At 41.8% G+C, this 20,748-nt stretch overlaps 1 protein-coding gene across 1 annotated transcript in view; it reads right to left on the bottom strand.

The window, feature by feature from the left end:
* The window catches only part of SPECC1 (sperm antigen with calponin homology and coiled-coil domains 1), a 191,758-nt gene that overhangs the window by 32,406 nt on the left and 138,604 nt on the right, over window positions 1-20,748 (bottom strand). Inside the window, exon 10 of the mRNA XM_044673005.1 lies at window positions 16,945-17,047. Within this exon, the coding sequence (XP_044528940.1) occupies window positions 16,945-17,047 (103 nt within the window). The remainder of the gene's footprint in view (window positions 1-16,944; window positions 17,048-20,748) is intronic.

Below are 20,748 nucleotides of genomic sequence, written 5' to 3'. Positions count from 1 at the left end.
CAGCCTCATAACTGAACTTGGATCCGTTTTTTTTAAATTAGAGACACACATCTTATCAGCTCATCTCCTCATGCGTGTCTCAGGAAGTTAACAGGCCTGAATGTCTGGAGGCAGCAGCATGTGTGAGCACGCGTGATCTCCAGTGTCAGCCAGAAGTACCGGCAGGACTAGAACTGGTCAGGGCCCGCTACATTGATCCCCCATAGGTGAGGGCTGAGAAAGATTCCGCTTGGCTGGGAGTGGGGAAAGAATGAAGTCATCCTTTTCATCGTCAGAGAAACGAGAATGGGCTCCTGCTTGTGACCACAAATGAAGAAATGAATTAAAAACAAACCACTTAATAAGGCTTGCTCACTGCTCGGACCACGAGTGCCTCACGAGCACTGATTATGTGCCAGAGTCTCGTGGAAGAAAAAGCAAAACCAGGCTTGCCCTCAAGGAGCTTACATTCTAACGCAGGAGACAACAGAGCAAGGATGGTCCAAGATTCATACAAAGTCAATACCAGGACTTTGGAGGGGAAGAAACTAGAATCTGGAAAGACTGGGGAAAATCTCCTCTAGAAGGCAGCCAGCCCTGAGCTAAGCTTTGAAGAGAAGAATTTTAAGGGAGAGAGGCAAGAAAGGAGGGAATTCCAAGGCAAAGGGACACAGCCAGGGCAAAGATACAGAGGTGGGAGATGGGGAGTGTCTGCTAAGTCTGCTCTGAATGCCTCCTATCTTGTAGAAGTGGCTCTGACTTCTCAATGGAATACAAACTCTTGAAGGTCTTTCCAAGCCGGAAAGGCTTCAAAGAGAGCTCAGTAATGGACTAGAGGCTCATCACCAGATTGGATAGAGAGCAATGATTTTTTTTGGGGGGGGGGGTCACAGTAACTGTCCAAAAACACTTTCTAAGTTAAAGAGGGGATGTAATCAGTGACTGTGGAGGTGCTGCTTACAGTGATGAAATAATATTTTTGAGGACCATATAGTGGAAGGAGTGCTTGACTTGGACCTGGGGCAAGATCTGGGTTTAAGTCCTTGAGTCCTGCTTCTGACATTTAGTATCTGCACCATCCTGGGTAAGTCATTTAAGTTCTCTTTGCCTTGGTTTTCTCATCTGTAAAATGGGATAGGATCTACCTCACAGGGTTTGTTTTGAAGAGGAAATGGGCCAATGTGTATATTGTTAGGGAGGGAGCATGGTGGAGTAAAAAGAGAGCTGGACACAGCTGGCTCTTCAGCTTACTATTTGTGTGATCTTGGGCAAGTCACTTAACTTTTCTGCAACTTTGTTCCCTATCTGTAGATCTTGGACAAATCCTTTTATCTCCCTGGGCCTTGGTTTCCCCATCTGTCAAAGGAGCTGAAGAAGGAAATGGCAAACCACTCCAGTATCTTTGCCAAGAAAAATCCCAAATGGAGTCATGAAGAATTGGACGGGTCTGAAACAATTGAATGACAAAGGGATTTTATATATATTATCTCAGTTGATCCTCATACCAACTTTATCAAGCAGGTACTATTATTATCTCTATTTTACAAAGAGGAAACCGAGGGAGAGAAAAGTTGAGTGACTTCCCCAAGGTCACATAGCTAGTAAATACCTAAGATAGGATTCAAACTCAGACCTTTGTGACTCCAAGACAGGACCCCTTGTACCATCTAGAGGAACTTGAACTCAAGTGAAAGGATAATAGGATCCTTGATCTACAGCCAGGAGGGACTTTAAAGGCCATCTAGTCCAATCCCTTCACTTTACAGCAGAGGTAACTCAGAGAGATGAAGAGAAAGGCTTGAGTTGGCTTGGTTCCACAGGGAGGAAGTAACAGAACCAAGCTTCCAATCTACATCATAGGATCCTAAATCTAGACTTAGGAGGGACCTTAGAGGACCATCTAGCCCAACCCTCTCCTTTTACAGGTGAGGAAACTGAGGCACCAAGAAGTTAAATAGCTTGCCTGAGCCTGAGTTGATATGTGATAGTAGCTAGGATTTGAATCCAAATCCTTTGACCCTAATTCCAGTATATATCACCACTCCATGCTTGAGTCAACAGATGACTGTTATGACCCTGTTAATGGTCAACATTTTCCTGGCCTTTAGAAGACATACTCTCTAGACACCTCATTACTTTCTTTACTCTCCACATTTTAAGCATTTTCTGAAATCTTTTTCGTTTTTTTCTATCCAAAATTCACCCAGGCCCACCCATAAAATCCCTTGTGTGTTCTTAGTCATCTGCCATTTCAATGACTCCAATCTTCTTTTTTCTTGGTATCTGATTTCCACTTGGCCCAAAAGCCATAACTCTGTGTTGATCTCACCAGCCTCTGTTTCCAGGTCTTATCTCAAATCCAATGGCTTTCTCTTCCCAATGCTGCCTTTCCCAGCTGCTCTATGGCACTCTCCTCTTTCTTTTCCATGAACAGAAATAAAAATAGAATCACAGATTCTGAGTTCAAATCTCACTCTGCCATTTTACAACCTATGTGTCCTTGGTAAAATCACTCTCTCTGGGCTTTATTTTATTAGTGGGTCTTAAACAATTAACAGAAAGAGCAGCAATGGGTAAAGTTAAAATCAGTAAAAGGAAAGTCATATGGAGTAAAGAATTCTGGTTTTAGAGTCAGAGGACCAGGGTTCAAATCCTGTTTCTGTCATTCAGTAGTTGGGCAAGCTTGGAAGTCACTTAACTTTTCAAGGCTTCGGTTCCCTCAACTATACAGTGAGGAGCGGGGTTGGTCTGGGTGACCTTGAGAGCTCCTTCTACCCAGCTCTCCCTCTATGAACCTATAAGGGAAAAGTTATTGCAATAGACCCTCCCTCCCATATAATCCTTCCCAAATGGCCCATTATGGTTTGTGTGGCTATTAAGAGTCTCTTTAGGCTTTAAAAGACTGCCAAACCTTTGATCCAGCTATACCATTACTGGGTTTGTACCCCAAAGAGATCATAGTGGAAAAAGATTTGTACAAAAATATTCATAGCTGCAATCTTTGTGGTGACAAAAAAAAAAAAAAGGAAAATGAGGATATGCCCTTCGATTGGGGAATGGCTGAACCAACTGTGGTATCTGTTAGGGATGGAATACTATTGTGCTAAAAGGAATAATGAACTGGAGGAATTCCATGTGAACTGGAAAGACCTCCAGGAATTGATGCAGAGTGAAAGGAGCAGAGCCAGAAGAACATTGTACACAGAGACTGATACACTGTGGCACAACTGAATGTAATGGACTTCTGTACTAGCAGCAATGCAATGATCCAGGACATTTCTGAGGGACGTATAAGAAAGATGCTCTCCACATCCAGAGAAAGAACTGTGGGAGTAGAAACGCAGGAGAAAAACAACTGCTTGACCACATGGGTCAATGGGGATATGATTGGGGGTGTAGACTCTAAACGATCACTCTGTTGCAAATATCAATAATATGGAAATAGGTCTTGATCAAATTGATTCATGTGAAACCCAGTGGAACTGCTCATTGGCTATGGGGTGGGGGAGGGTAAAAAAAGGGAAAGGAGTATGAATCATGATGTAACCATGGAAGAATAATCTAAATTAATTAAATACATTTAATTTAATTTAAAAAAAGAGTCTCTTTAACATATTTCTTCCCAGAGCAGTCTGACTCCAGGACTCTACAGGCATTGACCTAGACCCAAGACATTCCTCTCATTTCACAACCCCCCTCCACGGGCCCTCCATCTCCTTCCTGTCTTCTGTTCTCAAACTCCAATCACCCATCATCCCTCAAATGCCCATAGGGGGAAATAATTCCATTTGGAACCAAGGAAGATTGTAGCGTGCCAACAAGTGGTGCCAACCACTTCCTCTCGCTTTCCCCCCCACCCCGAGTCAGAAATACTCCCTCTCCCAAGTGGCCCGTCATCTGAATAACTGAAACGACCCATACCGATCTCCAAGACTGTCTGCTTGCTGGGTCACTGTGTCTCAATTAGGAATGAAAACACTGGCTCTTGGACCTTTAAGATGCCTTTCTTTAAAAATTATTTCCATTTGCTTCTTTATTTTTCCCTTGAATGCAAATAATAAGTCTCTTGCCTTCCTGTCTTTTTGAACCTAATTCTGAATTAACGAAGAGACTGATTCATTTGTCTGGCTCAAGGATGGGCAAAGCTGACTCCTGCTTTATTTGTCTCCCTTGGTGGACTGGCTGCCTGGCATTCTCCTATTTGGTTCTTTGTAGTAATTTACCCTCTTGAAGAATGCCCTGGCTTTGGTTGCTGTCCCCACCCTCCCCTCCTTTTTGTTATCCTAGAATCTAACCTGGATTGCGATAAAACACAATCTCACAACTGTGAGCTGGGCTCACAATGACAAAAGCAGAATAGCCTCCTTCCTCAGTGCTTTATTTTTTTTTAAAGCCCTTAAGAGTATCAATTCGAAGCCAAAAGAATCTCAGGGTTAAGTGACTTGCCCAAGGTCACATAGCTAGGAAATATTGATGGCCACAGTTGAACTCAGGTCCTCCCAATTCCAGATCTGGTGCTCTATCCATTGTGCTACCTAGTCACCTCAATGCCTCAGATTTTAAATATGTTGTTGTTATTGATTCAGTTGTCTCTGACTCTTTGTGTTGCCATTTTGGGTTTTCTTGCAAACATACTGGAATGGTTTACCATTCCTTTTTTCTAGTTCATTGTACAGATGGAAAAATGGAGGCAAACATGTTTAAGTGAATTGTCTAGGATCACAGAGCTAAGTAAGTGTCTGAAGCCAGATTTGAACTCAGGAAGATGAGTCTTCCTGACTCCAGGCTCAGTGCTCTATGCCCAATGGAGCCTGACTTTACTACCCACTTTAAGAGGGAGAGGGCCCCCAAATATGAAATCACTAGGGGGCCCCAATTACTTGGGTGGGTTAGAAAAGGCTTCCAGGGGAGACGGCACCCAAGACAATAGCATGCACACTCCTTGAGAGTAGAGCCTGTTTCACGATTTTTGTTTGATTTTGTCTAGGTCCTCAACGCCTAATCTTGTAGTGCCTATAGCTTGGGAGGCACTTAAGCCATCCAGCTTCCTTCTCCTAGAAGAATCAGGGGCAAGTAGGCAGAAACCTCTATGATGACTAAATCTAAAAGCACAGATTTCTCCCTTGCCTTAACCCCAAAGAATTCCAACCAAACCCTGAGTGCAAGTCATTCAATCTCTGTCTGCCTCAGTTTCCTCATCTGTAAAATCTTGTTGTAGGATGAAACGAGATCATATTTATAAAGCACTTTGCAAAGCTTAAAATGTTAGCTATCATTAACATTATTATTATTTATTAAAATGGCATATGAAAAAGCTGCCTGGAGTCTGTCCTTTGCTGTTCAATCATTTTCCAATCATCTCTGACTCTTTGTGGCCCTGTTTAGGATTTTCTTGGCAAAGATTCTGGAGTGGTTTGGCATTTCCTTCGCCAGCTCATTTTACAGATGTGGAAACTGAGGCAAACAGAGACTAATGACTTGTCCAAGGTCACACAATTAGTAAGTGTATGAGACTGGATTTGAACTCATAAAGATGAGTCAGCCCCAGCAGTCTATCCTATCACAGCCCCATTAAACCCAGGAATAAGGGTCATGCCACCTAGCTGCCCCATTTATGCTAGGTTGATGCATCAACATTTGACTTTTTTTCCTTTTAAAGGTTAGCTCTAATCACTGATACCAGAGGCTCAAAGGCTCACAAATGCAGAGTTGGAAGGGCCTCCCCTCCTCCACAAAGAACATCTAGTGCAATCCTCTCATTTTACAGAGAAAGAAGCTGAGGCTTAGGGAGATTAAAAGATGTTTTGTGGGGCAGCTAGGTGGCTCCATGTATAGAGTGACAGGCCTGGAGACAGGAGGTCCTGGGTTCAAATCTGGTCTTAGACACTTCCTAGTTGTGTGACCCTGGGCAAGTCACTTAGCCTCCATTGCCTAGCTCTTATTGCTCTTCTGCAATCTTGGAATCAATACTGTGTATTCCAAGACAGAAGGCAAGGGTTAAAGAAAGAAAAAGGTATTTAGGATCCTAGCTCTAGAGCTGAAAAGAATGTCAGGGGTCATCTGGTCCGACCACTTCATTTTATAGATGAAGAAACGAAGGCCCATACAAGCAAAGGGATTTGCCCTAGGACACACGGGCAGTGAGTATCAGCGGTCAGTTCTGAACCCTGTTCTTTGTCTCCAAGTAGCCGGGTGTGAGTGGCTCGGACCTGGCCTGTGGTTGTGGGAAAAGTCAGTCTCCTGGGACTATCGTGGCTTGGTCTAACAGAATGGACGGATGGGTCTTGGAGGAAGGGAAGCCCATTCATCCATTTCCTCGTATGTTTTGTGTGTGTGCATGTGTGACCACTGATTCGTATGTTATCAATGAGCCTATTTGGACGCCATCCCCGTTCCTTGGGTCCAGAAGTGGGCCGGCTCCTTTGGGATCCTTCTCTCCACCCTTAGACTTGCTCATCTAGTTAAAATGACTAAAAGCTCAAAACATCAGCTCCAGGTAGCCTGGACAGGCCATGGTGGAGGGGAATTCCCTGCTGGGTGGAACAGGACTGAAAGAGAAAGTTGGGAGAATAGAAGAATTTGCCTACTTTACAATTTTGCCTCACCTTGTTTACCACCAACTCTGTGTTGAGAGATAAAAAATACATTCAAAAGGGCTATCTGGGTCGTGTTCTTTCGAACACAGGAAGGCTTTAAGACACAATGATTCCACCCAGAATCCTGCCACTGTATCATTGCCTAGGCAACGTGGTGACTCGGGGCATCAAGCTTATTCTCCAGGGAGCAGACCAGCCATCTGGATGTATACGATATTCTCAAGAAAGGAAATTCCTGTGAACTCTCCCGAGTCTTGTAATTTCTTCCCTCCCATGTCTACGTGTAGCTGACCCACTTACTTAAGAGAACAATGGCCAAAACCAACAGCTAGTTAATTTTATGGAATGATATTAATAAGAATTATTATTAGTTATTATAAGAATTAAATATGGAATGATAACTGCTCTCATCTGACCTATTCAAACAAGCTATTGACAAGGACAAATGGAAAGTAGATAAAGGAAAAGACAAAGACATAGGCTATGATAGTTTCTTATACAAGTCTTTACTGATATGATGTAATATAATCACCAGGAGGTCAAAGGAGCCAAGAAATGGTCTTAACCAAGAAATGATTGATCTTCCTCTCCAAAAAGATAGATGTGGCAGCCAAGAACAACATTGGTTTAGAACTGGTTTACAGCGTTATGGAAGAACCTTCTTTCCCTTTCCTTTGCAGAAGTAGGAGTTTATGGGAAAGGAACATTGCGTATATTTTTGAATTTTTTTGATATGTTGATAGATTTTGTTGATTTTTGAGAACAGTCTATTACATAGTATTATTTTTTAGGAAGTAAAAAATGGAAGAATATGGGGAGGAAATTTAAGCAATGTCAGAGCAAAATAAAAAATATCAATGAAAATGTATTTTAATAAATGTTATGGAAGAGGATGGTTGAAGACTGTGAGCAAAGAATGGAGTTATGGGAAGAAAACACACCTGCAGAAAGCTTGATATGAGATGCGACTAAGCCAGATCATCTTAAATGCATTTAGAGATGATAAAAAGAATCAAAGATATTGAAAAGAAAACTGGAAAAGATCTGTCAGGATCTATATAACAATTTTTCTCATCAAATAGCACAGCATCTGAACTCACCCCTCCATCTCTAATGTGCCATATGAAGAAGTGAAAATGGCAATGAAGATGAAGTTAGGGAATGAAGCTGGACCCAATTAAGTACATGAGAAGAAATCATGCTGGAGGCAACACAATTTTGAAAGCATTGCAGGATCAATTTTCAAGATATCTGAAAGAGGGGAAATGTCAAACAACTGGAAAGAATTTGAGATGTTATTATTATCCCTAAAAGGAGGTCAAGAAGACATCGATAATGAGCAATCCTTATGCCTGTCTTTTGATTCTTATCCAATTATGAAAAATATATGTCTATTGAGGAAAACTTTGATGAAAAGATGAGAAAGGAAAGGGTAAGGAGAAAACTTTTTTAATAGTTCATTAGGTATTATTTCCTTGTATATTCCTAGGGGGTGTGCATGTGTGTGTACAAATGTGCATGTACAACTGGTGATTTGTATATTATTAATATCAATCAAGTTATTTAAAAGAGAAGATACCGAATCATCTTGTCCAACTCTCTCCTATCACAAATAAGGAATTTGTTGTTATTCAGTTGTTTCATTTGTATCCTGCTCTTGGAAACCCCATTTGGGGTATTTTTGGCAGAGATTCTAGAGTGATTTGCCATTTTCTTCTCCAACTCATTTTACAGATGAGAAAACTGAGGCAAACAGGGTTAAAAGACTTGCCTAAAGTCACTATTTCTGCAGTCAAATTTGAATTCAGAGCCTCCAGGCTCCAGACTTCCTTTTCTTCAAAGATCTGAGTCTAGGAGCCTGAAAATCTGAGTAGAGCCAAGTTACTCTCTTTTAGCCTTAAGGTTCCACTTGGGGCTCAGTTCCCTTCTCTGCAAAACAAGGGGGCTCGGGTCCCCTTCCATCCTCTGTAGTTCTATGCTTCTCTCTCAATGATACATCCCATTGAGAAATTCTGGGACTGATGGGTCATGGGAGAAATGAGCATGTGACCCAAGGAATAAGCAAAAAGTTATAGGATTGAGGAAGGGGTCCTAGAGGTCACTCTATATACAACCCCCTCAAATTACAGATGAGGAAACTGAGGTCTACAGAAGTGAGAAGACTTGTCCAAGGGCACACATCTAGTAAGTATCTCGAGTAGAATTTGGTTTTTTGTTTTTAACATTCAAGTTCCAAATTTTTCCCCTCCTTTTAGCACTTCTTCCACCCACTAAGAAGGCAAGCAATACAATATTCATTATACATGGGAAGATACACAAAACATATTTTAAGGTAGGATTTGAATGTAGGTCTTTATAAGTCTTTAGAAATTATTCTTTGGTTTTTATTCCATGCATACAGCTTTGATGACAGCGGGGAAAGTTATCTTCTCAAGGCTACGAGGTGGCACAATAGAGAATGCTGGATTTGGGGTCAGGAAGAGCCGAGTTCAGACCTAAACTCAGACACTGATTAGCTGTGTGATCCTGGGTGGTCCCTCAACTCTCCTCCAATCCAACAAGAGGGATGACAATGACTAACAGCGCTGGCTGTCTCATCTAGAAAGCCTTAAATAACCACAGAACAAATCAGCTTCAAAGACAGAATGAGGCGGGAGGAGAACTGAAAAAGGGGCCTCATCAGAGTGGAGGCCAACAATGACATAAATCCCCCACTCCCTCTGCATGGAGAGGTCAGTCAAAGGAAGAATCCTTCTGAATGTCCATAAATAAACCAAAAGCTTTTACTGTCCTCTGAACCCGTCTCAAAAAGAGCAACAAATAGACAGACCCCCAATGCCCTGCTTGTCTCCAAGGCTGCCTCCTTCTGGAGGAGCATATTTCAGTCTCATCTCCTGGGGGGCCCAGGATAAGAAAACACAACTTCCTCCCTTGTTCAAGGATGGAGAGAGGTAAGACTTATAATCTTCCAAGTCTAACTAAAATGCCCGACTCACAAAAGGGTTAAACGAAAAAGTCACTGGTCAAGGATTTAACAGGAATTTGGATTAAGGTGCCATATCATTGTCAAGAGTTTGCCATTCTTTGTCTTTTTTTTTTTAAACCCTTGTACTTCGGTGTATTGTCTTATAGGTGGAAGATTGGTAAGGGTGGGCAATGGGGATAAAAAGACTTGCCCAGGGTCACACAGCTGGGAAGTGGCTGAGGCCGGGTTTGAACCTAGGACCTCCTGTCTCTAGGCCTGACTCTCACTCCACTGAGCTACCCAGCTGCCCTTGTTTGCCATTCTTTGGAGAGGTGTTTGATCATGAAATTTTGTCATTATGTGAGAATGGCTTTTGGTCTTGGATATTTGTCTTCATTCCCTCTATATTTTGGGTATTGGATCCTTATCAGAACTATCTTAGGGGGCAGCTGGGTAGCTCAGTGGATTGAGAGCCAGGCCTAGAGACAAGAGATCCTAGGTTCAAATCCGGCCTCAGACACTTCCCAGCTGTGTGACCCTGGGCAAGTCACTTGACCCCCATTGCCTACCCTTACCAATCTTTCACCTATAAGTCAATACACAGAAGTTAAGGGTTTAAAATTAAAAAAAAAAAAAGAACTATCTTATGTAAAGAATTTTTGCTCCCTCCTATTACCCCAGAAGGCTACTTTGATACTCCAGGTGAGATGGTGACTATAGTGTCAAGAGCTGAGAAGGGCATACATGAGAAATGTTACAAAGGTAGGGAAAAGATAACTTTCCTTATTTTCTCCACTTTCATGGAATTTATAATCCAGTAGGAGTACAAAGGAGAGGCCATGTGGTCAGTGGTGAGAGAGTTGGTCTCAGATCCAGAAACGTTCAATCCTTGCCTCTGACACATAATAACTGTGTGACCCTGGGCAAGTCATAACTTTTCTGTGTCTCAGATAATTCTCCAAAGCAGTGGTTCTCAAACTTTGGGGTCTCAAGACTCCTTTAACCTCTTAAACATCGAGGATCGCCCCTGCCCACCACTGCCCACACCAAGAGCTTTTGTTTATGTGGGTTTTGTCTATCAATATTTATTATGTTAGAAACTACAATGTTTTAGTATTAGAATAGTATTTTTTTTAAAAAAATACCTTACCTTCTGTCTTAAAATTGATAATAGTTGTTGGTTTTAAGACAGAAGAGCAGTAAGGGCTAGGCAATGAGGGTTAAATGACTTGCCCAGGGTCACACAGCCAGGAAGTTTCTGAAGCCACATTTTAACCCAGAACCTCCTATCTCCAAGCTTGGCTTTCAAATCCACTGAGCCACCTAGCTGCACACTAAGATTCATTTTAGAGAGTTGTCTGAAGCCCCCAGATGTTAAGGAACTTGCCCAAAACTAATCTAAGAGAACTGGTAATTCCCTAAGTAGAAAGACAAAGTTCTGTAGGGTGGGAGAAAAATCCAAGAAAGTCTCATAAAAGCAGCATTTGAGCAAAACCCTAACGCTATCCCTGAGTTAGAGCATCTGGCAGCCAGGGATGGGCAGGGAAATTGCTATTCACCCCTTTCTGAATCAAACCTCTCATTTTGAGGATCTGCCTCGCCATCATCTCTCAGATTTACATTCGATGAAACCAGCTGCAGTTTTAAAAAGCCTCCACATGTTCCTTTGCACTGGTTCGCCATTGATTTTCCTCTTAATGGGCTTCACAAGTTACAGGTGTGTGAAAGACACGAGATGCTCCAGAGAAAAGATCTGAAGTTCCAGTTTGAAAGCCTAATGATGGGAAGCTGAATCATCAGTTTCATCCTCTTGGAGGGTCCCAGAAGGTCTCAGGACCTCAATACATTTCTGGGAACCACTTAGACCAGTGGCTTTCCCTTTATGGTGCCAGTAATGGCTAAGACCCCAGGGATAGAATTGCCATGTTCTCTACCAAATGAAGGGGTAATACTGGAAATTTCCATGTTATTTTCCTTCTGTTACATTTTATTTTAAAAAATCCTTACCTTCTATCTTATTATCAACACCAAGCATCAATTCCAAGGCAGATGAGCAGTAAAAGCTAGGCAATTGGGATTAAGTGACTTATCCAGAGTCACATAGCTAGAAAGAGTCTTGAGACCACATTTGAACCCAGACCTGGCTCTCTATCCTTTGAACCACCTAGCTACTCCAGTAGTCTATAACAGTTCAGAGTTCTAGAGTTAGGGAATTTTTGTTTTCCTGCACGTCTCAAGGCTTTGTATAAACCACTTGGAGTGAACACAGCCTGAAAAATCTTAAACCTGAATTGCCTTGGGAAGCAGACTCAAAGTCAAGAGAGCTTTGTCCAAAAGTCAAGAACCTTCCTGGTTGTGTGACCTTGGGCAAGTCATCTCACTGAGTCTCCCTTTCCTAAAAAATGTGGCTGGTTTCACTGAATAGAAATCTAAACACAGGGGACAATATTTGCTATCCCCTACATGATATTGTTAAAAATAAAATGCTTTAGAATCCTTAAAGCACAATATAAATATTATATTAATCAAGAATTAGTCAGTAAGGGCAGCTAGATGGTTCAGTGGATTGGGAGTCAGATCTGGAGTCAGGGGATCCTGGGTTCAAATCTGACCTCAGGAACACATCCTAGTTGTGTGACACTTAACCCCCATAGCCTAGCCCTTACTGCACTTCTGCCCCAGAACCAATATGCAGTATTGATTCTAAAACAGAAGATAAGGGTTAAATAAAAGCATTTATTAGTGCTTCCCTATGCTACTCAGCTAAATTCTGGAGATACAAGAGAGACAGGACCTGACCTCAAGAAGCTTGCAATCTAACAAGTAAGGGAGCATCAATCATAGTAACTGCATTTTGGTTTGGAAAGACACGGTGGGTGGAGGCCACAGGGCGAATGACAGAGTAAAAAAAGTGGCAGGTCTGGGGAAGGAGGCCAAGTTTTCCATACTGCCTTTGGTTTAGCGTAGGAATTCTTAGCTTAGGGTCCAAGGACCCCCAGCCATGCAGAGCCTTCAGGAGGTCAAAAAACTTGGAGAGGAAAAAAAAATGGCATCTTCATTTTCACCAGTCCTTGTTTTCTCTTGTCATTTTATGCTATTATTCTGAGAAGAAGTCCATAGGCTCCACTAGATAGTCAAAAGTGGTTAAGAATCTCCGGCTGAGTGAGAACGAACCCTCTCCCCTCCTCCCAGTTTAAAAAAAAAATTTGAAGGACATTTAAAAAACAAACAACGTTCTCTCTGGAAGTTTTGGACTTGGAACCTATTATTATCCTTTTAATTGCTGTCTCTTAAATCTTTCATCTAAGATTAGTTCAACGAGGCCATTATTAAATGACCTAACCCTATGGCTGCCAAAATGATTTGTTTAATGGGATAGCGGCGCGCCATTCCTCCCCCTGCACCCTCCCCGAAAAAAGAATATTTTTGTCAAGAGACTACCAGTAAATACCAAGTGATTATTTAAATTGTTTATTTTTTGATCATCTTTTTTTGTATTCAAATGATGCTGGAAAATTTCACCAAATGCATCTTTAACCCATTGTTTAAATCATGGGATTCTCCCCTGCCCAATGAATATCTTGCACGCCATGTTGGATAATATTGGCACTCAAAAGGAATCAAGGACTAAGGAAAGGCTCTGGGCTTTGTGGGTCAAAACTGGAATTCTAGTGCATTAATGATAGAAGGCAAGAAGAAAATGGTCATGTGTGAGGGGTCGTTTTGCCACCCCCTCCTCATAGCAGACACGGTAAATTCCTTTCCTTTTCAGTGCTCCGTGCTCGCCCAGGTGGGTCCCCATTTTCAAAGTGACTTGGAAACATTTTGGATTTTGTCCCATTTTTTCTTGCTTTCCGACTCCATCAGAAATGAAAAGACTCACAAGCAAGGGCATGCTGGTAAATGTTTCAACAACTGGCTCTCCCCAAATAGCTAGATACGCTTTCCGTTTAATCTACATTATTAGCATTTTTTTTCCCATCACCTTCTCAAGGGTAGACAACCAGCAAAATAATAAATGATTTCCTCGGTTTCTCTGCTCACACTGACAATTTCACAGCTGGCTCTTAACAGCATTGAGCGATAAGCAAATAGCTCAGAAATTCACTGATTGTGTTCCCACCTCGGGGTCGAGAGGGCTGGAAAAATGAAGGGAAAAGAAATTCTCAAGGGGATAAACGAGCGTGGGCTTTTGTCCATGGCGTGTGATGGTTTCAGAAATAGTCCCAGATGTTGACTCACCCCAGACTGAGGCTGCTTTGCTCATTTCTTCATTAGAAAACGTCATCTTCTGACTCGAGTGGAAATATCAGGTAGTCTATATCTTTAGGGTAATTTAATTATGAGAACAATGCGTATATTTTCTATTTATGTTGGCTTTTTGTCAAGAGAGCTGCTTATCTGTTCTTATTCTTTCATCAGTCCCCCTCTAGGAGGCAAGGATGAAGGGTCTTCCAGCTACCCCTCATTTATCATTAAGAGCCCTGGTGGGGAATAATGTGCTTTTTTTAAAGTTGTTTTTCAGTTGTGAAAAACATCCCATCTTCGTATCAGTCTGAAGACAGAGGAGAGGTAAGAGCTTGGCAAATGAGCTTAAGTAACTTGTCCAGAGTTATACAGCCAGGAAGCATAGGAGGCCAGCTTTGAACCCGGGTCTTCTGGACTTCAGGCCTGGAGTTCTATCCACTATCCAACTACCTGCCCCAACGGACTCGAGTGGAAATATCAGGTAGTCAATATCTTTAGAGTAATTTAACGATAAGAACAAGTATGTTTTCTATTTATGTTGGCTTTTTGTCAAGAGAGCTCAAAGTTGCTGCTTATCTGTTATTATTCTTTGAGGGTTTCCAGACCAACTACCTGCTGCTACCTGGGCACCCAGGCCCTCCTCATTTTTCTACGCCCCCGAAGCAAAACACTTTCCTTCTTTTTCTTTCTTTTTTTTTTTTTAAACCCTCACCTTCCATCTTGGAGTCAATACTGTGTATTGGTTCCAAGGCAGAAGAGCGGTAAGGGCTGGGCAATGGGGGTCAAGTGACTTGCCCAGGGTCACCCAGCTGGGAAGTGTCTGAGGCCAGATTTGAACCCAAGACCTCCCGTCTCTAGGCCTGGCTCTCAATCCACTGAGCTACCCAGCTGCCCCCCAAAACACTTTTCAAAGAAAACAAAAGATAAGATGGTCATTAGTGTGTGTGTGTGTGTGTTTTAATAATGAGAAATGAAGGAAGACTGGAAAGAAACACGAGCTAACAGGACAGCTTTGAAAGCCACAGGTTGAACTTTTAGAAGCCGTTCCTTTCTTTCTTTTTAAAAAACCCTCATCTTTCATCTTAGAACAGATACTAAGTATGGTTCCAAGGTAGAAAAGCAGTGAGGGCTAGACAGTTGGGGTTAAGTGACTTGCCCAGGGTCACAAAGTAAGGAAGAATGTGAGATAAAATTTGAACCCAGGACCTCCTGTCTCCAGACCTGACTCTGTATCTGCTGAGCCACCTGGATCCCCCAGTCACTTCTTATAAAAAGTAGCTTATTATCAGACAAAAGAAAGCTAAATGTAATTATAGTCCACAGAGTCTTCATGCACAAGACCTTTACTATTCTATTTTTATAGCAAGAGCCATTTTATTTGGGGTTTGTTCATTTTAGAATGTGTATATTTAAAAAGAATGTAAACTTCCTAAAGGGTAGGAAGAATCTCTTTAAAAAAATATTTCGATTACTAGCACTTAGCACAGTACCCGATCCATAGAATGCACTTCTTACGCTTTTTCATTCATTTCATTCATTCCTCCATCTACTCAACCATCCATCCATTCATCCAATAATATTTCCCTTATCTTGGTAGTGAGGTGAAGTATGGGAGTGGCATTTTACTTCCACTATTACCCAGTTTTGCTTAACTATTTTTCTTTGTTAAACAGGCAGGTCAAGGGGCAGCTAGATAAAGAGTGCCAGGCTTGGAATCTGGGGGACCCGAGTTCAAATACTTCCTAGCTGTGTGACCCTGGACAAGTCACTTAACACCAATTACCCAGTCCTTACTCCTTAGAAATAATACTAAGACAGAAAGTAAGGATTTCAAATAATAAAAGATAAAAATAAAAATAAAAAGGCGAGTCGAATGGTGAGAAATAGGGTGGTGTCTCAGGAAACAAGGCAATACCAGTTTAGAGCTGGTGGGTACCTCCCTCTAACATGACTGCCTCATGCTACAGAAATATAAAAATAAATGATATCAATAAAACATATGCATAGATGTGTGGAACATGTGCACACGTGATTGTGGAAATAAAGAAAAATTAGGGAAAATCTGATTAGAAATGGGTCTAGAATTCACGTGAAAGGTCACTGAGAAGGCTAGCAGTGGTTAGGAACATCTGGGGTTCTGGTCCCCCCCCCTAAGGTACAGACTGCCTGGGAGAGACACCGGACAAGGGAGTCATGGAACTAGCTGCTACTTAAGACCATACATTGCAAAGAAAGTGCCAACCTGCACTGGTAGAGGGAGCTTCCTCCTCTGAGAGTTCCAGATATTAATGTAATCAATAATCCCGACCAAGTTAAGTTCATAATCTGAAGTTACAATCTGAAAGAAGGCAATAGCGTAAAGGTTGTACAGATATTACTGATCTTGAGGTTCTGGGGCTTGTCCTGTGCCCCTTGGGCTGCCTGGAAATTTGGGGACATTTATGTCACAGGAGTGGCGAGTTGTAGGGAAGAAAGGCTGGGGATGGAACAGTCAAGAGTGGAGGCTCCTTCCAACATTTAAGAAAAAAATCTTTATCTTCTATCTTAGAATCAGTACTATGTGTTGATTCCAAGAGAGAAGAGAAGTGAGTAATTGGAATAAAGCGACTCAACCAGGGACACACAGCTAGGAAGTTTTGGAGGTTAGATTTGAACCCAAGCCCTCTCATCTCCAAGCATAGCTTTCAATCCACTGAGCCACATAGTCGCCCCTTCCAACATTTATCAGCTTTTTCCGTCTTCACTAGCTTGGATATAAATGAGTAAACAAACTAATACATAAATAGATGGATGAATGGATAAATAAATGTCGATGACAGCTAACAATTACACAGCACTTTAAGGATTGTAAAGTGTTTTACAAATATCTTACTTCAGGTATTATTTATTCTCCCCCATTTTACAGATGAGGAAACTGGGTTGGAGAGCATTGAAGCGCCAAATGCCCTGTGTAATTAAAACTCACAAATGGAATGATTGCTGGGTTACCTGAGCACTGACAGCATTTGGGGGAAAAAAAATAGATGGAAACATCCAGAGGGTAGGGAATACTCTTTACTTTAAGCCCCTGCTCTGTGAGAGGCTGGGCACACATAGACTGGTACATGAGCTCTATCCTTAAGCGATTCTTCCCAATGAAAGACGTTTATCCCTTACCGGATAGCCCTCTGTCTTCTTCTGACACCATTTCAGCAATGCATTCCGCTTAGAGCCGCCATATTCCCGGGCCAAGGCAGCCAGTGGATCCTTCCTTTCCACACTAAGGTTAGAGAAAACATGGAGGAGTCAAAATGTTTCTTAGCACCATCAATGACATTCTTGCTAAGGAGCACCTGAAGAATAAGCCTAGGCTTGTTCATATCAACAGAGCTAGCCCAGATCAACAGACGTCTTTCAAAGGGCTAATTAATGGGAACAAAGAGATAAATTAATACTGCTTATTGGATACCAGTCCTGTGGGTATATCCAACGGTTGGGTTAGGTTTTTTTTTTTTTTTTAGTTTCTTTTTTTAAAACCAAACAATTTCAGTGATACTTGAGAATTTCAAAGAATAGAGTGATTAGGTATAAAATATTTACAAAACCCTCCTCCTCTCCTTCTTGGTTCTCTACTAATTACCAATATTGATACTAGATTTCATCCCACCTTACCTTGTTCAAATAAGAGTGTATAGAATCATCCAATGTCTCCTACCCAGAATATGTCAAACTCAAAATTCTATTCTTGCTAAATGATAACTCTTATTTACAGGTCTGTGAAGCTCTGTGTGTATACACATACACACATATAATCCCCACTTGGTAATTTAAATATATAATTACAGATTTTATGAATATTATCCCCATTTGATAATTTAAAAAACATAACTAACAAGTTGATGTATATTATTCTTACTTGATAAATTTTAAAAATATAATTACAAATTTTCTTAATATTGTGCTTTACAGAAAGCAAAAGCATGTTAGGATGGAAGCATTTTAGTGCAATAACTCAAATACACACACAACAACAATGACAAAGGGAAGGATGTTAGGAATCAGATGTGTACTAGTGGCCATGCCAGAGTCAGGGCAGAAAGAACGCAGGGGGAATGTAGTTTGTGAAACCTTCAGTATCTGTATGCAAGGGATTTAACTGAAATTGTAATATCATCTGGGTTTCCAGAGGAAGCAATCTCCAAACAGGGCAGTGGGGATGTGGAAGGGAGGTGTATGAGCCAGGACTGGCATTTTTAATTGGCTTCAGTGAATTTTCCTCTGGATCTCTGCAGGCTCACATTTCTTAGCAGGAGGCTATGGAGTGCAGCATTTTAAGAACCCTGGATAGTGAGTCAAAGGACTTGGCTTCCCATCCCAGCTCTGCCCCCAACTACCTAAAGGACCTTGGGGTTTCTCATCTATAAAATGAAGGAATGCAATTAGATGACCTCTAAGGTGCCCTTGGCTTTAAATAGTTGATCTGTGACCTCTTAAAATTTAATCATCCTCCTATAGTACAACCTTTAGTCTCCTTTACCAGAATATTATTTCCTTGAGGGCAATTTCTTCACAGTTTTGTTTGAATCTATCTCTGGCCACTCTGGTCACAATTCTCCCTTCTTGCCCTCTGTGATTTAGCCAAACTGGCCTTTTCTCTTTCTTGCATGTCCCAACTCTCATCTCTATGCCTTTGTAGTGGTTCACCTCCACTTGTCCCCTGGAAAACATTTTATTCCTCTCTCTCTTCGATACATAATTTATAATTCAAGTACCACATACTGCATGAAGGTTTTCCTAATCCCCCTCTCCAATTATCTTGCATTTAACTACTTTGTATTTATTCTGAATAGACTTAGTGTTATGTATCCTTATCTCCTCCAGTATATCCCTGGTACCTGACACATAGTAGGTTCTTTATAAATGCTTGTTGATGTGCATCTCCCCAAGGGCTTTGCACATTGGGGATTTAATAACTGCTTGATGAATGGACAAATGACAGAATGAATGACTTGGGATAGGACATATCTCAAAACCAAATTACACTTGCTTTACTTTCTCAGGCATTATATAATTTGACTAGAAAACAATACAGTAATATATTGTTCTTCTAATATTTCTTCCAATTCTAATATTCTGTTCTTATGTTCATTATTAGGTCCTGCCTAGGACACTTTCATTTGTGCTCACTTTTAGAAAGGGAATATGACTTCCTGTGCCTGAAACTTGTTTTAAATCTCTAAACCTCCTGGACTAAGCACGGTGGGGCAGTGGGTAGAGTGTTAAGACTTGGTGTTAAGAAGAGTTGAGTTTGAATCCCATCTCTAATACTAACTGTGGGACTCTGGGAAATTAGTTTTCCTCCGAGCCTCAATTTTCTCATCTGTGAAATAAGGGGGGTAAAATTTGGTGACCTCTAAGTTCTGTTCAGTTCTAAATCTATAAACCTACTGGATATAAATAGAAAAACTATGGGTGGTGGGGTGGTGGCAGGTAGTTAGAATAATGAATAACCAGGCGAGGAGCCAAGAGGATTTGGGCTCTGTGTTATCCTTGGGGTGTCACTTAACCCTAATTGCCTAGTTCTTTGTATCAATTAAAAGACAGAAGGATTTCAAACTAAAAAAAAACAACTATGGAAAAACTGGAGCTTTACACTCAATCTCTGAAAGATGTTGAACAAATAATTTCCCCTCCCTTTGTTTTCTCATGTGCAAAGTGAGGGAGGCTGGACTAAATCTATGATCTATTTGAATCCCCCCAACTCATCTCCCCAGGTCCCCAGGTCCCTTCCCTATCCTTCCTGAATGTTCTTTATGGGCCAGCACCGGACAAAGTACTGAAGGTGACTGTAGACCATCCCTGGACTCTAGGTTGGGACTCGGGATGAGCACTCATCAAACGATTAAGCAATTATACAAAACAGTCCATCATTCAGGGCCCTTAGGGGTTCAGAAAAAGGGAGGTCACAGTGGGCTGGAAGAGGTCCACCTAGAAGAAGTGGGGCTTGGAGTTGGATGGACCTTCAGATGGATGGTGGGAAGGGGAAGGATGTTTGAAATCTGAGTGGTAGCCTGGAGTCAAGAACACACCAGAGGGGAGGCTGACCTCACCAGAACTAAGCATTCTTGCTGAGAAGTTGGGGGTGACAGGCTGAGGAAATTTCCACGGAGCAATGGATGGAGCAAGTGGGGAGGGGAAGTATGGACAGCAATAAAGCCTCTGCTGACGTTGGACACTGGGAATTTCCAGTGGGACAGGCTGACAGCCATGCTGTATCTTTCTCCATCGGCACTTGGAAGGGAGAGCAGGAGCCAATGGGTCAGGGCATCCCTTCGACCACTAAAAGAGGAACTACACTTGTCCCCAGAGAACAGAATTAGGAAAAATGGGGGCAAGTCAGAGGGAGGCAGATGTTGGCTCTTAACCTTGTGACATGGGCTCCTTTGGTAGCCTGGGAAAGCCTTTGAATCCTTTCTCAAAAGGATGTTTTTAATTGCAAAAAATAAAATATAATACATAGGATAACAAAGGAAACCAATTACATGGAAATAGCTATCAAGATGGAGGCACTGTAGTGTACAGAGCATCCAGGCCTTGGAGTCAGGAAGACCTGAGCTCAAATCTACTGGCTGTGTGACCCTGAGCAAGTCACTTAACTCTGTTGGCCTCAGTTCCCTCATTTGTCAAATAAGATGGAGAAGGAAATGACAAATCATTCCAGTATATTTGACAGGGAATCTCCAAATGGCGTCATAAAGAGCCAGACATGACCCAAACAACTCTATACCTATCCATTTATCTATCTATCTATCTATCTATCTATCTATCTATCTATCTATCTATCCATCTATCCATCTATCCATCTATCCCTCTATCCCTCTATCCATCCATCCATCTCTATCCCTCTCCCTCTCCCTCTCCCTCCCTTCCTCTCTCCCTCCCCCTCTCTCTCTCTCCCTTTCTCTCTCTCTCTCTCTCCCT

This window comes from Gracilinanus agilis, chromosome 4 (genome assembly GCF_016433145.1).
Source record: "Gracilinanus agilis isolate LMUSP501 chromosome 4, AgileGrace, whole genome shotgun sequence".
NCBI classification, from domain to species: domain Eukaryota; kingdom Metazoa; phylum Chordata; class Mammalia; order Didelphimorphia; family Didelphidae; genus Gracilinanus; species Gracilinanus agilis.
Note: the sequence above shows the minus strand (reverse complement) of the source record. Positions and strands in the feature narration are given on the sequence as shown.